The sequence below is a fragment of the Ovis canadensis genome, chromosome 2, assembly GCF_042477335.2.
Source record: "Ovis canadensis isolate MfBH-ARS-UI-01 breed Bighorn chromosome 2, ARS-UI_OviCan_v2, whole genome shotgun sequence".
Classification (NCBI taxonomy): Eukaryota; Metazoa; Chordata; class Mammalia; order Artiodactyla; family Bovidae; genus Ovis; species Ovis canadensis.
In genome coordinates, this window is record NC_091246.1 from 134,181,066 (window position 1) to 134,201,639 (window position 20,574).

The window sequence follows — 20,574 nt, forward strand, 5'->3', positions numbered from 1 at the left end:
AGTCCATGGGGTCACAAAGAGTCGGGCACGACTGGGCACGACTGAGTGACTTAACACTTACTTACTTATGCCATTAACAAACTAAAGGAAGTTATTGTGAAACTTTTGGTCCATTCTAATTGAAATGGCACTGATAAGCTTCTCAAAAAGTGTTTTTTGCTGATCTTTCTACCAACAGCATTTACTTCCCAAATTCACCTTAGGCCTTAAGCTGAGAAAAATGCACCCATTTTTGGAGCCTCACTGAATGTGTTAATGAAAATCTACTTACCAGGGTTGCAGTCTGTCAAAAGAGAACAAATTGACAGCAAAACCTTTGAAATAGTCAAAGCAGGACTCCAGTTGTCTTTAAGGATGTCCAGGCAGATGACTCCCTGACTATTGATGTTGCAGTGATAGATTCTGGTGCGGAAAGTAACCTAAGGGCAGCAACATTAAAAACAGATAAGCTTTATTACCAACCAAAACTCTCACCAGCAAAAATGAAGCGGAACATATTACAGATCACAGCAGATAGCATATAACTGAAGAGCTAATCAAACACTAGTTTTTGTAATAGCAAAATTAAATTATTTTAATTCAGTTGCAGGAAATTTTGTTTTTATCCAGTATAGCAGGAACTACATTGCTTTTAAAACAGAGTGAGAAAAAAAATAAATAAAACAGAGTGAGGTACAGCATTGGTTAAGTAAATGATACAGTAATTCAATATATATATGTGTGGGCATGTACACATACACCCCTGTTTAAAAATAGGAAATGAGGGAGAACAGAAATGTTTTGGTGCCAAAGGTGAGAGAAAGTAGTGAAGAATATTTTAAACATAAAACTAAAGTTACATTAGTAAAAAAAAGGCCATCAACTCATTACTAATCTCTCACCATGTGTCAAAAAATACTGCAGAAGGTTGGTGAAATCACCAGTGTTTCTATTTCTCAGACTTGGCTCACTGTCTTGTTAGAATAAGACAGTCAAACAAAACAAGTAAGGTCTTAAACTAACAGCAGAAGTTTTATTCTTTTTCACTCGTCCAACTATAGACCTGAAGAACGCTTCAAAATAAAGGAAACCATTAATCACTGAAACATGTGGGAAAAAAAAGAGAATAAATCATAGAAACAAATACTGGCAAATTTCGAAACAATCAACAAACACAAATTCAGTGGTTAATTTTTAATTTAGAACTGCAAAATAGAAAAGATAGTCCCCGATCCTTGGAACTGGTAATCTCCCAAGTGGAGTCTGGGAAGAACATGGGTAAAGCCCTCAAACGTGTATTTCCGATAAGGATGCATAATTAAAAACAAGAAAGCCACCCCTGGTGTAGTGGGCAAGGAGAAGGAAGAGACCACAGTCGTACCCACTTTATCCCCACTTTTACCCTCCACGGTTCCAGTTTTAGATCCCTCAGGTCAACTGGGATCCAAGGATACTAAATGCAAAAGTTCAGAAATGAACAATTTATACGTTTTAAACTGTGCTGCTTTGAGTGGCACGATGAAATCTTGCACCGTCCTGCCCTGCCTGGGTGTCCAGCATAATCCTGCCCAGTCACAGGCTACTAAGCAGCATCCTGGCTATTAGCTCAACTGCTGCAGTACTACAGTGCTTGCATTCAAGTCACCTTTACTTTATTTCATAACTGCCCCAAAGCTCAAGAGCAGTGATGCTGGTAATTCAGATCTGGAAAGAGAAGCCATGAAGTTCCTGTGTTGAGTGAAAAGATGAAAGTGTTCAATGTAGTAAAGGCAGGAAAACAAATTCTACTCTGAGGTTGCTAAGATCTACGGTAAGAATGAGACTTTTATCCATGAAATTGAAAAAAAAAAAAAAAGCGGGGGAGGAGTCGGGGGAACTTGTGCCAATTTTCCTGTTGCACCTCAAGCCGCAAAAGCTACAGCCACAGGCGCTTAGTTACAATGGAAAAGGCACTCGACGCGTGCAAGATACTTTGAGAGGGACCACAATCTCGTAACATTTATTACAGTAGACTGCTTTAATTGCTCTAATTTTATTATTAGTTATTTATTTCTTACTGTGCCTAATTTATAAATTAAACTTTATCATTGGTATTTATGCATAGGAAAAAACAGCATTATAAAGAGTCTGGTATTATCTGTGATTTCAGGCATCCACTGAGGCTCTTGGAATTCTGCTTCTGAGGATAAGAAGAAACTACTGTATATAATTCTACAACTGTTCTAACACAGTACATGCTAGTTACACAGAATTCCTAAAATGTGGCTGGTAAGAAATAGGATGGGCTGAAAATATAAAATACACACTAGATTTCAGAGACTCAATACCAAACAGAGAATGTAAAATAGGGCATTCATGATAATTCTACTGATTACATATTGAAATGACAATATTTTTGGACATGCTGGATTAAGTAAAATGTTATTACAATTAATTTCACTGTTTCTATAAAAAATGACACATGTATCCTGCATTATATTCCTATTGGCTCTGCTCTAGAATATGGGAATAACGTATGTTCGTGTCATTGACAGCTGACTATTCAATACAGAGCTTACAAAACATGATTAATATTTTGAATACTTTCAGCTTTTAAACCAATGAATAGAAAATAATTAAATTTCTATTATTCTTCAAGAAGTTCAACACCTTATCTGAACTTCAAAAATAAGCAAAACTGTAGAGAAGCAATTATACCTAAACCAAGATAACAGTAGAAGTTTTATTCTTTCTCACTCGTCCAACTATAGACCTGAAGAACGCTTCAAAATACTATATAAGACATCTTAGGGAAGAGGAAGGAATCAACATTAAAGGGCTAGAAAATAAAAATATTGAGACTTTAACAAAAAAAATTAACATGCTAAGTTAATAAACACTGTATTAACCAAAACAATGATGAAAAGTCATATATACGTAACTATGATAGCCAATTTCTATTTTCATTAAAATATGCTATGAAAAATGTGTTTTCCTTTAACAAATTATCCCTCAAATATAAAGATAATTTCATAAAAACTAAATCTTGTAAATCTTTTTCTGCTAATTTTTCTACCATGTTAAAACCAATTTCCTATATGAAAAATGAGGCAAGTAGAAACAAGTATTACTATAGATACAGTCATGAACTATTTTGCTAAGGTTTTGCTTTCCTGTATCATACAGGAAACTTAAGGACTTAAGGCAAACTAAATAGTTAATGATATGCTGGAATTTAACATGTGTCATTCTGAGTATGAATACAATCTTCAGTTTTATTAACATGAGGGTTTTGTCACTTTCTTTGATCTATCAAGAGCTACTCAACATACTGGAGAACATTAAATAAAACAATCAGTCAAAAATCTTAGATGCTGATGGGACCACTTAGCAAAGCACTTAAGAACTGACAGCTATAGTTGTGAGCAAATACCTGTAGTTGATAAGGAACCCTGCTATCTGCAATTTGAGGTAAATACCACTAGGTGGAACTGTTGTTACCTTATTCAGTGAGGGAATTTAAAAAAAATTATGTTTACACACACACATAACACGCAGCCATGTGAGCACAGGCTCTAAATCGCTATACATATTTTAAATAATGGAAGGAATGTAAGGAACTACACTGAAAAGAAAAACATTTCATGAAAGCTGGCTTAACATTTCTCTACAACATCTTGTAAGTCTAACTAGAGCATAGAAGACTCACACTTAATGCTGATGGTAGCAACTGCTGGCTGGACCATTTTACAGGGAGAAGTCCGAGGAAGAAGCATCAAGTAACTGCTATGTTTAAGACTTTAAAAATAACTGTCAGTCATTACAAGACACAACTCAACCCTTTTCACTGTTATCCACATAATTCATACTTAGCCTATCTCATTCTCTCATAATTCTCACTCAGCCTCTCTCCTTCTCATTAATGCATCATACTTACAGTGGGCACGAAATAAATGTATTAAATAGTATTAGTTCCCTCTTCTTTGCTATCGGTTTCTAGTTTTTTTTCCATCTATAACGATAGGGTATTCAGCAAAAAATTTCCTTATTTCCGGAAGCTGTCAAATTTACCTTTTATCCCAACAGATTTCTTAAGTAAGGTACACATGATATTTTCTCTCATACCATAATTTATTTGCTTATTGATATGCAAAGTGGCATACCTTTATTTACATTTAACACACTCTCCACTGACTGTATACAAAGCTATTTGTAAAACAGAAGTCAATTACTACCACATTTTAAAAATCGTTGGTTACAAGAGTTTCCACATAATCCATGAAAAACAGTAACTTCATCCACACATTAACTCTTATGATAACTGATTCTGGAAAAGAATAAGTATTAAAGAACGCAATTCTAGGTTCTTACCTTTGGTGGCTTAAATGGATAATCGGATGAAAATGTGATATCCAGAAAAAACACACCACCTTCATATACAGAACCTGGTGGACCAAGTATAGTCGATCTCCATTCATAAATGTTATCTCCTTTAGGCCCAGCACTATTTAAAAGAAATTAAAAATCAATGTGTGTATCTGTGATCTATGAATATTAGTATCTTAAACCAATTAAGTATCAAAGGTAAATTTGTACGAGATAAATATAAAAAAAAAACAACCCTCAACCAACTTGCGCAGGGATGTGTGAATAAACATAGTTGGAAATAGTTCTAACTTACAGAAAAATCACAAGAACGAAGAAACTTTATCCAGAATTCCACTTTGCTCATTTGCTTTAGTCAACTCCTTTTCTCTTTCTCCATCTCCCATTTCTAAAATACACACACACAACACACACACACACACACACACCATGCTTTTTTCCTAAGCCAAGTTCAATCTATCATAGTCCTTTCCTCATTAAGTATTTCAGTATCATTTCCTAAAACAACCTAATATAACTGCAATATAGTAAGACTTCAATAAAAGTAAAATCTGTACAATACCTACAATCTGCAAAATAATGTCAACTGACCCAATTATGCCTTAAAGAAAACCTCAGTTTTCCTCCAGATACAGAATCCCAGTCTTGAGATCAACCATCTATGTCCAGTGTCTTTTTTTTTTTTAATTTTTTTTTAGTGTGGCAAAACCAATACAATATTGTACATGTCCAGTGTCTTTAGTCTCCTTTAACACAGAGCCTTTCAGCCTTCCTTTGCCTACTACAACATTTAGCATTTTTGAAGAATACAGTTCTTATTTTAATAGAATGCTCATCACTGTGAACTTGTCTGGTGTTTCCTTACGATTATATGCAGGTAGTACATTCCTGGCTAGAAGACAACATAAGTAATGCTGTGTTCTTCCCAGGGTGTCATATCCAGAGGCACACTGGTGATGTTAATTTTCATTATCCAGATCAAGAACTATGCGACTGCAACCAAGAAGCAGTCTTTGGAAACTCAGTGTGTGTGTGTGCTCAGCTGCTTCAGGCATGTCCGACTCTGTGACCCCATGGACCAGAGCCTGCAAGGCTCCTCTGTTCATGGGATTTTTCCCAGCAAGAATACTGGAGTGGTTCACCATGCTCTCCTCTAGGCAATCTTTCTGACCCAGGGATCGAACTCGAGTCTCCTGCGTTGCAGGCGGATTCTTTACTGCTTGAACCAACAGGAGGGAAGCCTAAGACCGTGCAAGTACCCCACTCTTCACAGCATGTCTACCCTAGATTTAACATCGACTTGAGGTTCCTGGCTAAGTGAACTTTACTATGACAGTGATAAAATCATAGTTTTCCAATGTCAGCATTTCCTTCACATTTACCGGTTGGTGCTTGAACCCTCTCTTCTCCTATCTGTATGAACATGTGTATTACTGGTGAGGTCTCATGGATTCCTATCTTTTTTCCTAACCATTTAGAATTCTTCAGTTCAGTTCAGTTCAGTCGCTCAGTCGTGTCCGACTCTTTGCGACCCCATGAATCACAGCATGCCAGGCCTCCCTGTCCATCACCAACTCCCAGAGTTCACTAAAACTCACGTCCATTGAGTCAGTGATGCCATTCAGCCACCTCATCCTCTGTCGTCCCCTTTGCCTCATGCCCCCAATCCCTCCCAGCATCAGAGTCTTCCAATGAGTCAACTCTTCGCATGAGGTGGCCAAAGTACTGGAGTTTCAGCTTTAGCATTATTCCTACTGCATTTAATTATTTTGATGCTCAAATTATCCCAGATTTGGCCAATGGGAACATCTTCAAAATGACCCCTCTATCCTTATAATACGCCACCATCATTTTGGGGGAAGCATCTTCTTGCTTTTTAGCATTACAGTATGTTCCAGGCTCCATCCTTGGAATCTGCTACTTCTTCAAGGGGCTCTTGGTTCCCTTTAGTGAGAATGTATCTCAAGGTCTGAGTGCTAGGTGGTGTTAAATCCCGAGTACATTACATTGTGTTCAATACCATCATTTCATTTATAAACTACAATGACAGATAATTCAAATAAAATCTAAACTCACAGTAGTTTTCAAATTTACCTTACAGACTTCTATTTCTCTCTAACATTATAGACTAACTTAACTTTCTGCTCTGAAGTATATATGCTTTTCTTCTTTTAGCGACTGTCAGTTTAGAAATAATCCACATGTTTGATTTAAAATAAGTGCAAACCAACACTGATAAAGCAATGACGTTAGGACATTCAAACATACATTAAATGATCTGCTGCTGCTGCTAAGTCACTTCAGTCATGTCCGACTCTGTGTGACCCCACAGACGGCAGCCCACCAGGCTCTGCCCCCCTCCCCCTGCCCCGGGATTCTCCAGGCAAGAACGCTGGACTGGGTTGCCATTTCCTTCTCCAATGCATGAAAGTGAAAAGTGAAAGGGACGTCTCTCAGTCGTGTTGGACTCTTAGCGACGCCATGGACTGCAGCCCACCAGGCTCCTCCGTCCATGGGATTTTCCAGGCAAGAGTACCGGAGTGGGTGCCATTCTTAATTCGGTAAAACACACACTGTAGACTGTAAACATTAAGCAAGCAATGCTATCAGTAACCACTCTGAAAACAGTTCATACAGAAAGAGTGTAGAAAACTTGATGGTACAATCAAAATGTTCATCATATGTTTCAAAAACCTATTTTAAAGGTAGATATACATGAACTATAAAATCTTACTATTATGGCCTATTTACAGAAGATATATTTTTGAAAAACATTATTTTCTAAGTCTGAAGTATATACAACTGAAACTAATTACAGTAATGGCTCATTGTTTGGTAATCATTTGAGAATCAGGTATACTCCCTAAGGGAATTTTTGCTCTAACTAAAAAGATACAAAATGAAGTACCAGTTTTGTTTATAAAAAGAAGACAGTTTAACCTGATTCAATGACATTTCCTTTTCTAAGTTAATTTTTCCCTTGATGACTCAAAGTAATCATTATAAAACTATAGTGTAAGACTTTTACAGTACAGCTGCTTTACTAAGCTGCTTCTAAACCATACAAGTCCTCCACACACTGACAACAATAATCACAATGATAAAAGCAGCAACTAAGGTTTACTTCATAAGAAGCCAAGCATTTTTCAAAGCACCAGAGTACACATCTCACTGAATTCTCAAGAAGCTATAAAACATACTACTATTAGATCACTATTTTTTAGATGAGGAAACTAAAGTTCAGAGAGTTAAATAACTTTCCATATATCCCACAGCTACAAAACATTCTGATAGAATCTGGACGAAATCTGAATAACTCTATTGACCTCAATGGTTTTTTTTTGTTTTTTGGTTTTTTTTAGGATTCACTGAGACAAATATTTATTAGGTACTTTGATCCACACATTTTCACACTTTCCCTATGAGCTTTTCCTAAAATAAAACGTCAAACTTCTTTTAATCGTCCAGTGGTTTCAGTTTGGTCGTCTATGATTTTACATTTGATTCTTTTGGGTCGCTGTCACGCTCACTTGCTTTTCGCAGACATTCATTCTCCCTACACAGACTTTCAAGCTGAGCCTCTTCTCTCCCATGATTCTGGACTAGAGAAGATCCCTGTAGTGCCAACTATACGTTCTGCTATACGTATATTTCTTCTTACCATTTCTGTGCTACTGTGTATAATTTAATCTTCAGTCAAATTTCCCAAATATTTGGGGAGCAATATAAGAAAAGCTATTCTCCAAAGAAACTGAATGAATATCCTCAGTGATACTCTGGTTTTTGGCAGAATTATGTTATGCTTGAGATGGCTGGGGATTACTATACTTTAGCGATTCACAGAATTTCAGCATGAAAAGGATCTGGTTGACGCTCAACCCCTCCTTTTACATTTGAAGAAACCAATTCACAAAAAGTAAGTCATCCATCTCAAATCCTCTCTTCCAGGTGGTGGAAGAGCTGGGACTCCCACAGCAAATTCTTGGTTCTTAAATTTGCTTTCTTCTCAGTTGCGCTATTTCTGCTACAAGACACTAAGGATCCGGCTATGGCAGCAGGATCTGAAATGTGGCTTTCCCCACTGTCTTGGTGGAGAAGGAAGTGGCAGCCCACTCCCGTGTTCTTGCCTGGAGAATCCCAGGGCCAGGGGAGCCTGGTGGGCTGCCGTCTATGGGGTCGCACAGAGTCAGACACGATGAAGCGACTTAGCAGCAGCAGCAGCCACTGTCTTGGAGTAGACCTAGCAGGGCTGTAGCGCATGGTTGTGTTCTAAGAACACCTAGCCTAAGGTGCAGGACTTAAAAGAGATGTGGGTTCGATCGCTGGGTTGGGAAGATGCCCTGGAAAAGGAGCCTGGTGGGCTACAGTCCATGAGGTCACAAACAGTCAGATACAACTGCAGCAACTTAGCACAGCACAAGGTAAGTTAGGGCTAAAGTTTAGCCCTTGTTGGCTGCCCTATCTGGAATAACTTTCTCAAAGGTGCTACCTGCTAACCAAGATGTGGGTTAGCGGGGAGGTAGATGGACGGGAGGCAGGAGGGAGGTGGCGGGGGTGTGCTGGATATACGACTGACTTCAATCTAATTCAACCACAACATTTTACAGGCTAGTAGCTGACCTGCCACCGAGGTGTCATAACTGAGTAGATAAGGGGTGCTAAACGCTGGCCATCGCAAGACAGGTCCACTAGTTCTTAGTCTCTCTTTTCCAAAAAGAACAACACTCCAACAATTCTATACTCCATCCTGGGGCATCAGTTTTTCCCTCTGGTGAATCATGCCCACAAGAAGACTAAGATGCCACTTCCTGAATCTTTGAGCTAACCTTGATTCCTCTACCGCTTCCAGCTCTCGTTTCAGTCACCCCTAACAGGCTCTTATCCCACCACCACAACCCCACTGGAACAGCTCTCATCCAAGGTCACTAGTGACCTCATCCCTGCTCTGATTGCTCATTTCTCAATCTTCATCTTATAGACACAGTCAGTCACTTCTTCCTCCTTGATATGCTTTCTCTGCTTCATTGTACTTACTGGTTTTCCTCCTAACTTTCTTGGCCCCTCCTTCTCAATCACTAAATGCCATTATCACTATGGCAATCACTACTGCCATTCCTTGTCTCCCTAACTTCTAAATATTGCCAGTCCTTCAGAGCTCAGTCCTTAAACTTCTTCTCCTTTCTACGAACATATACTCTTTGGTTGATCTCCTGCTATTTTATGGCTTCCGATAGCAACAGTAAGCTCTGAACATTTCTATACTGATTTTCAGGGCTATAAATCTAAATGCCTACTGAACAGTCTTTACTTTGAAATCTAATATTTTGAATCCAATAATTCTGAAAAGTTTAACATGCCCCAAATTGAATCCCTGATCCCGATTCCTCTTACAAGTTTCCCTACTTTTGCCTACTCAGAGCAAACGCCTAGACCTCACCCTTGACAGCATTCATCTCTATCCCACATCTGTAAATTCCACTGGTTTTATCTTCAAAACATACCTCAAATTCTACTACTTCTCCGGATCACCTCCACCTTGACTGAAAACACCAGCATCCTTTGGCAGCTTAACTACAGTAGCCTCCTTGTTTCCCTGTGGGACCCTAACCCCACCACGGTAGTCTATTGTCAAAGACAACCAGACAGCGTGATAGTAAATCAGCTCACATAACTGTGGTCAAAACCCTCCATGATAATAAGGCTTCCCTTCTTATTCTGTGTTAAAGTTCTATGACCTAAAGGCACTGTATCATTTGCTGCTATCCTTTTCATCTGCTCCTCTTTTCCCTGTTCAGCTGGCTATACAACTTTCTTCAACATATACTGTACATATCCACCTTGGGGCCTCTGCACCAGTGTCCCTCTGCCTGGAACGCTCTTCCTCAAATATGCACATGGTTTGTGCTCCACCACCTCAAGGTCTTTGTTGACTCAAACCCCACCTTCTCAGTGAGGCTTTTCTTGGCCGCTCTCATCTAAACGCCACACACAATCACACATGTCATCCTCTTCCTATTTTTTCCCATAACACCAATCAGCCTCTAACGTGTATTTTATCTATTCCTCTCACTTACTATTTATTGGTCTGTCTCCCACTAGAATATAAGCTCCATGAGGCTGCAAGATGTGAACCAGGCTCTTTAACTTACAGTGGGCTGGGCTGTTTATGCCCTGAAAAGCGGATGTATTTTAATCATTCAAAGTGACTAGAGTGTTATGCGATCTGCCCAATCGGAGATGAAAGGGAGATCTTAGAGCATGTTTAATGGCAAGGGAAAGGAGAAAGTGAAAAAGGAGCTTTTTCTTTATACAGGCATCCCCTGCTTTTTAAAAATTCACTTTATGCCATTCTCATGCCACTTTACGCCTGCTCTTATGAAAGACCTGCTTGTTTTCATCAACCAAAAGAGACATGAAGAAGATCTTTGCTTTTGCAAAAAAAGGTGAGAGGTGAAAATAGCGACCAGTCTTCACTTGCATTTAACACGGAGGCGGCGCGTCCTGAGCAAGAGAGCAGCACCAACAGCCTCCTCCCCGGGAACTGCACCCTGCATCTCAGCGTCAAGCTGCCGCAGCTCTGATCTGCGTGTCTGTGGGCATCTGTGCTTCATTTTTATTTATTTTGTGCACTGTGAGCAAGACGTGTCCTAAGGTAACTGCTTCTTCACTTGACGTCATTTAGGCTTACCAAAGGTTTCCTAGGAGCACTCTACTTTCAGATAATGGGGTAAACCTGAATTAACTTCGGAAGAAAAGGTTCATTTACTTAAGTAATTTACTGACACAGCAAAAGTAAAATCCATTTCAGTTCTGAGTCGAATTATGCAAAAGTAGAGACAAAATGAATAGGAACTTTGTTTACTGAAATCTCACTATTTGCTAACACCGAAAAAGAAAGATGAATTGTTAAATTCCATAATTAAGGACTTAAACTTGTTTAAATACTATTAAGAAAATGAGAAGCACTTTTATTTCACTGTTTTTCTCCTTTCCTCCCTTTAAATACCATGTTTCCCATAAGTTACCACATCTCCTACACAAAACAAACACAAGTAAAAAGCAGGGAGAAAGCTAAGACAGCGTGACAAACTCGCACCTGGGAATGTTCTGTCGCCAGCTGTTCTTACTGTTAACGACTGACATTATTTTAAACATTAGCAGCAGGAAGACTGATCTTAGCAAAATCCATTTCCTCATCGCTTGAGTATTAATTCAGCAACTACTGTTACTACAAGGGTCATAAACAGTAGTAGCCTCCACAGAACTGGAGTGCCCCAGAAGAAATTTCAAATGCTTAATATCAGATTCAATTTTATACATATCCTTTTTTAAAAAACACAATTCTTTTATCCACACAGCCTTTTAATTCCATACAAAGCCAAATGCAAAGATCTGCACTAAAATCTGTATGGTTTCTATCCCTACGGCAATCTTAAAATAGTCTTAGCCTATCAGCAATGACAGAAGACGGACATAACTATGAAAACTAGTACAATGGTGAGCATCCCATTTTAAACCATTAAACTGCTAAAATAAATATACCTGCATGTAGTACACACTTAAAATTTAAAAATTATTAATACAAGTTCTTACTTAAGCATGGGTTTAATTTTACGTGTACAAGAATGAAAGAGCTTGAACTAAGATAACACGTTCATATACCCTATTCATCATAGACCTGAATAGACCTTATCCACCATGACTAAATTTTAAAACACTACATTAATACAAAATCTATTACCAATACAAATAAAACCAAAGAAGAACTAAATAAATGGAGAATACGCTATGTTCATGAGTAAGAAAACTCAATACTGTCAAGACGTGAGTTCTTTCCATCTACAGCACATTACTCTGTGGATATCACCAAACTGATCATGAAGTTTACATGAGAGACAAAGACCCAGGAAAGCCAACACAGCATCAAAGAATGAAGTCAGAGGACTGACACTATCCAACTTCAAGACTTACTGTACAGCAACGGTAACCCAGACACTGGGGAACTGGCAAAAGAATAGACAAATGGACCAACTGGACAGAAACAGAAGCCAGAAACAGACCCACATAAAGTCGAGTGACCCCTGACAAAGGAATGAAGGTAACACAATGCAACAGAGACAGTTTTTTCAAAAAATGGTGCCACCAGCAACTGGACATCCATACGGTAAAAAAAAATAAAATCTGGACACAAACCTTACACCCTTCACAAACATAAACTCAAAATGGATCACAGATCTAATATTAAATGTAAAGACATCATTAGGAAGTTCTAAATTAAAACAAGAAACCACTACACACCTCTATCAGTGGCCAAAACCCCAGTCATTGACAACAACAAATACTGGCGAAGATGTGGCCAACAGGAACTTTATTAACTGCTGGTGGGGATGCAAAATGCTACAGCCTCTTCAGAAGGCAGTCTGACCGATTTCTTACAAAACTAAGCATATACTCTCACCACACAATCCAGCAACTGTGCACCTTGGTACTTAATGAGCTGAAACCTTATGTCTATACAAAAACCTGCACACGGATGTTTAGAGCAGCTTTCTTCATAATGGCCAAAACTTTGAGGCAACCAAGATCGCCTTTAGTCAGTGAATGGATAAATAAATCGGTATTAATATATTCAGAGGGTAGAACATTATTCAGTGTTCAAAAGAAGTAAGCTATCAAGTCATGAAAAGACATAGAGGAAACTAAAGTGCATATTCTCAGTGGAAGAAGCCAATCTGACTCATACATGTCATATGATTTCAAATATACGACGTTCTGGAAAAAATCAAAACTGTGGAGTTTGTAAAAAGATCAGTGGTGGATAGGGTTTAATGGGAAGGACAGGATGAACACAGAGGACCTTCAGGACAGTGTAACTATTCTGTACTGACTGGGTGTGTGCTCAGTCATGTCCGACTCTTTGTGACCCCATGGACCCCCAGTAGGCTTCTCTGTCCATGGCATTTTCCAAGCAAGAACATGGGAACAGGTTGCCATTTCCTTCTCTAGCGATCTTCCCAACCCAAGAACTGAACCCGAGTCTCTTGTGTTTCCTGCATGGGCAGGTGGGTTCTATAACACTACTGCCTCCAATACGTGGTGAACACACGCCATTATACATTAATTCAGACTCACAGTGAAACCCAGAGTGAACCCTAATGTAAGCTAAAGACACAGAGTGATGACCAGGTGTCAAACGTAGGCTCATCATTAACCAATGTACCAGTGTGTCACGAGATAGTAGTGAGGAAGCTGTGTATGTGCGGACAGCAGGTGTTATGGGAACTCTCCGTACTTTCTACTCAATTTTGCTGTGAACCTAAAACTGCTCTAAAAATAAAGTTTATTGATTAAAAAAATGCAAATAAAGTTAAGAACAAGTAAACGTTTCCATATTAAAGCAAGTTAGTAACCATTTCTTTAACACTGGTTTATGAGAAGTTTCAGACTTAAAAAGGGATGCATACCCTCCAAATCTGTTTTAAAATCACTTAATTTGGAACTTGGATCACATTTTAACCACATTAATACAACTGGTAGTTTCAATGCTGGTTCATACGTCAGTTTAAACAATTTCCCCATAACTTTAAATGAAGTACTATATATGTGAAGATCCCAGACTTTTACTAATGAAGACACCAAGAATATCTATTATCCTCTCCAAGTTGTTAAGGCAAACACTCAGCACCCTTTCTCCTCCTAGTCCCTTCCACTCTGTTGGCTGAAGACTGTAGTTCTACCTTCCCTGGGACACGAAAGTGGAGTGTGGGTGAGAAGATAATCTCAGTGATCAATGAGAAACTCACTTTAACAAGGTTATCTACGGCGGTCAGGGCTTTGGGATATTCCTGGCATGTAGAAAAAATTTAATCACATTAAGTACATCAAATGCTAAATGGATATGTGTGAAGTAGACCAAGCAACCTTTGTATTGGGAAAATATGTCCCCAAAGGAAGAGCTGCTGCAGCAACAACAGTAACCACGCGCACCGACTGAGCATTTGGATGTCGCCGATATAGCCCAGGGTCACTACATTAAATGCTGTGTATCTCACCTAAACCTCGCAACAATCCTGTGAGGTAAGATCCCAGCTTCCCAAATGAGAAAACCAAGGCTCACAGCAGGTAAATAGCTCTGCCCAAATTCTCCATGGCTAGTATGGAGACGGACACAATGAGTTTATCTAGAGAGAATACAATCTTAACCATACCTTTATATTTCTTTTCAAACTTCAAACATTTGTTTTATAAGTGAACAGGTGCTACTCCTGACTGCTCTGGGAAAAGTCATATTTCTCTAGATGGAAAGTAACTATGAGTTTACTGTTAGGGAGAAATGATATAAGACAATGGGAGAGGGAAAATGTCTTAGAAAACTAAAATATAGACCTAGCAGTCTGTCAGCAGTTCACAACTATCTTCTCATTCCCCATCCCCAGAAAGTTTGCCTCTTTCTGGTAAATTTAAAGCCTTGGGAAGTCTGCAGTATTGCTTATTAAGCCATACTGTGTCTTGCTGAGTATATGAATTCACTTTGAACCTGAAGTATGTGCTTGAGCTTTTGCAAAAGTTTGCACACTTCACCACAGCTGACTCAATGGAGAAAATGGAAACAAAGTCATTCATTTATTCATTAAAGATTTGAGCATCTTCTATTCTGTGCTGAGCACTTATGCAGAAAACTCAAGATATAAAGGCCACTGCCTTCAGGGAAATTACTGCCTATCTGGGAATATAGTGAGTAACCAAATAAACACACACACACACACACACACAGGAGCAGAGAATGTGCTACAAAGAACAAGTATATTTGCTGAGTGACAGGAGGATGTAACCTAGTTAGGAAGCACAGGGAAGATTCGCAGAGTAACCAATGTTTGAGATGCTATCTGAAACACTCAGTGGGGGTTAACTAGGAAAAGGCTAAAGGAAAGAGCTGGGGAACATTACACAGCATAGGTAAATGCCCAGAGGGGTGAGGAGCAAGGTGACCGGCAGGGCCTGGAAACAAGTCTAGTGTGGCAGACGCAGAGGGAACAGGGGAGAGTGCAGTGAGAGGTGAACTGAAGAGGGAGCAGGACCCTGTTGAGCTGCATTATAGATCCTGACATCAAAATATTTTAAGCAGGGGCAGGGCTGTCATACTACTATTTACGTTTTGAAAACATTCTTCATATTGCTATAAGGAAAATGGTCTAGAAGAGAACCAGAAAGGCTATGTCAGTGGACTGCTGTGATAATTCAGGTGAAGATGAAGGCAGACTGGACTAAGGTCGTATTAGAGGTAAAGAGAAGACAATGGATCCGAGAGAGATTTAGGGAGTAAAAATCAACCACACTTGTGTTTTTTGGAATATAGGAGGTACGGCAGAACAAGATAGCAAGAACAGTTCAGTTTTCTGGATGTACAACTGAGCTGCACTCAGATACTAGGATAGAGACGATGGAAAAGAAGATGGCTTTGGACATGCTAGGATTAAGACACCTTTGAGATGCACAAGAAATACACAACAAACAGATGTATCACAATGTCAAAGCCTTGTCTGTGTTAGATATCGACAGCTCAGAGTAGATACAAATTTCTGAGACCTGAGTGCACAGGTGGTGACTAAGGTCCTGCAGACGAGCATAAACCAGATTACGGAAAAACACAGGGATGAGGAGATGACACTTAGAAAACCACATATAAATCATGATAATATATAGCAGACCATGACAAGTATGTAATAAAATGACAGAAAAAGTAAATGGGAGCAACGCAAAAGAGATTAATTACATGAAGAGCTATGGAGGGAAATGTGGCTTTGAAAAGCATGTTAGACTAGAGAAGACTTCATCTGCTAAGAATATGGGGACCACACCAACTCATAGTGAGGAAAATGAAAACGTAATTCGGAAAGATCTGTAAGACATATTAAATAGGGTGGGTGGGGGAACAAAAAAGAAAACGTAGAGTACAGAGCAATGGATACAAATACCACTATTACAGGTATAAACTGCAACGGCTATCTGCATGTGCATGCTGGCAATATAAACAGACTCTTTCTGGAAAGATATACAAGAAAATGCTAATATGCTTTCCTCTAAGAATCTGGTGCTCTGTAGTACAAAGGAAACCTACTTTTCACTGTATACTCTTTTCTATTCTATTCTAAATTGTTTCCTATGTACAAAAAAAAAAAAGTTTTGCCTTTTTTTTTAAACTTCATTAAAAAAATAAGGGGGAAAAAAACAACCCAGTGAGTTTTATGTGACTAAAGTACCAAGACCACGACACAGGATTTTAAACAGGCAGAGTGAATTTGTACGATATGTTTGTTTTCCTCAATCCTAGCACTTGGGCACCCTAATTCTGGAATAACAAAGATTTAATAAAAGCTTTTAGATGTCTTGGGTAGAATGACTTATCTTTTCTTAAGTAGCATCCTTGCCCCCATTCCTTGCACATTATAAAGTCTGGAGCAAAGCAAAAGAGAGAGATTAACGTCCAAAATTAATTTATGTTAATTTGTCCAAAGTTTAAGCTTTGCCAATATACTGTAAATCTGTATCATGTGTTAATCATATTTAACAGGATCATCTCATTTTAATTTACCATCCTCTATTAATACTTTAGGACAGACTGTGACTGGGTAAAACACAACTAACAAGTTGATATATGTGCCAAGCTCTTGTCTAGCTTATCATGAATGTTAAGTTAAGCACAGATCTGTCTTTTAGTTTTTCTGTATGTTTGTTTTAAAGTTTGAGTGCCAAGTATGAACTGTTCCTGCTGTACGCTCCATTTTCGTTCAAAACTTTATGAAGCCCACACTGAATCCCTGACCTGCAAAAATTTTTCAAAATTAAATAAATCTATTTCCTGCTTATGTTCTGTTTTATGGAAGAGCTTTTTCCGTAGTGGATAACATAATTATAAAGCTTCATAACACAGGTAGTACATATAGATATAAAACAGTAAGCAAGGTACTTTCAAAATTCAGTGCTAATGGCCCATTCTTGTAACATTTACCAAGCAGCCACTATTTGCTGGGTGCTGTTAGGTACTGAAAGCAGAGTGATGAACAGAAAAATCTTTGCCCTCACAGAGGCTGTACAAATACTGCCCAAATATCACAAAATTATGAACATGAAAGGAAAAGTGAAAGTGAAGTCGCTCAGTCGTGTCCAACTCTTTGTGACCCCTTGGACTGTAGCCTACCAGGCTCCTCCGTCCATGGGATTTTCCAGGCAAGAGTACTGGAGCGAGTTGCCATTTCCTTCTCCAGGAGATCTTCCTGACTCAGGGACTGAACCCAGGTCTCCCACACTGTAGGCAGACACTTTACCATCTGAGCTACCAGGGAAGTCTTAAAATATGAAACATGAAATAATGCTAGTTAAATGCAAAGTCACTTACATAAGCAGGATTTCTCCCCAAGAGTACTTAACGAACTAATCCTTTGTTTTACGTTTTGTTTCGTCCTAACAAATCTAGGGAATGGACTATATTCCTTTCAGTTAACACTGGTTCACTCAAATAATAAGGGGAGAGGGAGGGGAGGAACATTGTGGATTAAATCTCCCAGGTGATTTTAATCAGCAACACTCTTAAGAACTACTAAATTCACCGACAGAATTACTGCATCTGAAGCCATGGGTTGCAACCTTGGCTGCCAAGTGGAATCAACCATGGAGCTTTAAAAAGTTACTGATCCTTAGGCTGTAGCCCTGAGAGATTTGACTTAATCAGTGGGAAGTGTGGGGTGTGGCCTGAGCTTAAGAGAGATTTAAAAGGTCATCAGGTGATATAAAGTGTAGCCAAAAACATTTAAAAGGACTTGGGGGAGGGGGGAGAGCTGATACGCAGAAAGAATGGGAAAATACTCAGCTATGACTCAATTACCTAGGCTCTGTACTCCTATTGTGCAGACAGATGTTAATGGGCTACAGTAACTTCTTGCCAAAACTCATTATCACCTTGGATTATAGTGAATTCATGAAGTGATGCTGCTCTGTTGGGTTCAGCCAGGGGCATGATAGCCTCCCTGGACAACTCCATCACCATCTCCCAAAGCTACAATGATAAGCGGCAACATGGGTGCTAGTTGCTCAGTCGTGTCCAACCCTGTGACCCCATGGACTGTAGCCCACCAGGTTCCTCTGTCCTTTTCCAGGCAAGCAATGTTAGTTGCTCAGTCGTGTCTGACTCTTTGTGATCTCATGGATTGCAGCGTGCCAGACTTCTCTGTCCATGGAATACTCCAGGCAAGAATACTGGAGTGGGTTGCCATTCCCTTCTCCAGGGGATCTTCCCAACCCAGGGATCAAACCTAGGTCTCCTACATTCCTGGAAGAATTCTTTACCATCTGAGTTACCAACCAACAGAATGGGCTTCTGTTGGAAGCCCAACAGAATACAACAATTTTTAAAAGTGTGGTCAAATGAGAAACTGTCTCAAAAACATTCTTACTCATACAACGCACAAGTAATTTTGCCTATACATTTGTCTCTAAAAAGTAAAATGTCTTATCATTGTTTAAGATCCCTGCTCTTCCTCTTCTCTGCTTTCTTACCATTTCCTTCTCCTTCTCTGATTACAAAGCAGAGGGTGACTTGTAAGTATCAGGTAGAGCAATCATAGGTGGGTAAAAGAGTATTCTAAATCCTATTTATATTTAGTAATTTCTCTCAGTTCACCTTGTGACACACAGAAAATTCCACATAATTTGGGAAAACACATTATTAATTATAATGATTATTAAGTCTAGAACATTAACCAGTAACATCGCCAGATATTATTATGACCATCAAGCTATAAAACACTTTTAAAACAGACCTAAATAGTGTAACACCTGCAACTATCATTCAGGGACTTTAGTAATATCATCTAAAAGAATATAAAACAGTAAAAGATTTACTAAAACAATCAAGAACACATTAATCTACGTGACACAGAACGGTTCTACTGGCGTAACACTGCATGCTGAAACCAGGTTAGAAATGTGAAATTACAAAAGCAGCTGCTGCACAGTACGCTAAAAGCAAACACTCCTTAGGATAAGACCTTACAGAAACCACAACCTCCCACTGGTGAACACTTGCATTCTGTCCCCTTGAAAGATCCTTTTTTCCCCCACTTCCATCTCTTATTATCTGGACTTACCCTAAAGTTCAGTCTCACATACCCTACCTTTTTGATATCACAGATATCATTACACATACACACTCCCTCTCTCTTTCTCTCTCTCTCTATATATAGCTTTGAGATAACATTTCACAGAAACTACATAGAGATTGCTTCTAAGTCTAGAACTGTAGTACTGTATATTCTGCATTTACTGAATGTCATAATTATCTGTCCAACTGTCACCTCAAACTCAACAAGGTCAAAATAATCTTCAAAACAAAACCTGGCCCTTCTAAAGACCAAAAATTATAGTACTTGATAGCAAAAGTGTGGGCGGAACAGTCATGCTCACACAATACTGATGGATGGAGAGAGGAGTGAAACTTTTAAAAGTTCTTTAGCCACAAGTGTCAAGAGCCATTTGGTCAAGTAATCCCACTTCTAAGAAGCTGTCCTAAGAGAATAAACAGAGATGTGGATAAAGACTTGTATAACGAGGCTCAAAGCAAATTAACAATGAAACTCAAACGTCTAACAAAATGGTAACAGTTAAATGATGAGGTTTTCAATGAACTATAAAATTGTCACTAAAAATCATGATTCTGAAGATTATTTACTGACATGGAGAAATGCTCAGAACAGATTAATGTGGAGAAGTGTCACAAAACTGTATTAGTGGTAATCAAAATGTATAAAAAATATGTGTATATATATTTTAAATAAGCTAGATGAAAATATTAAAAGTGGTTATGTCTACAGTGGAATCATAGTTGATTTTTATTATGTATATTTTTGCTTTTGTGTCTTATCAAATATTCTGTAATAATTATACTTCGAAAATCAGAAAATGTTATTTTACAATACAGCAATTTCACTTATCATTTCAGTTACACAGACTTGAGTTTTAAGCTTCCTTCTTCTCCAGGCCGCATATCTAATCATTCAACAAACCCTTTTAAGCAACTGTTCTGATAACACAAGAATGGAAGTAGCCAACTAATTGTACTGGGAAGGTTCAGAAATCCTCTGGAATCCTTGAAAAAATTTCTAATGACTTTGAGCATGCCATTTGTCCTACCTCCATGATCATGCCTGCCTCTTTCAATATACTTTATTAGAACTA

The 20,574-nt window shown here is 38.7% G+C and overlaps 1 protein-coding gene across 2 annotated transcripts in view; it reads right to left on the minus strand.

Moving 5' to 3' along the window:
• The window catches only part of UBE2E3 (ubiquitin conjugating enzyme E2 E3), a 94,309-nt gene that overhangs the window by 2,315 nt on the left and 71,420 nt on the right, over positions 1-20,574 (minus strand). For both annotated transcript variants that reach the window (XM_069577056.1, XM_069577055.1), the window contains exons 4-5: positions 4,330-4,462; positions 272-419 (exon numbers count right to left, since the gene is read on the minus strand). In XM_069577056.1, coding sequence (XP_069433157.1) covers positions 272-419; positions 4,330-4,462 — 281 coding nt within the window. The remainder of the gene's footprint in view (positions 1-271; positions 420-4,329; positions 4,463-20,574) is intronic.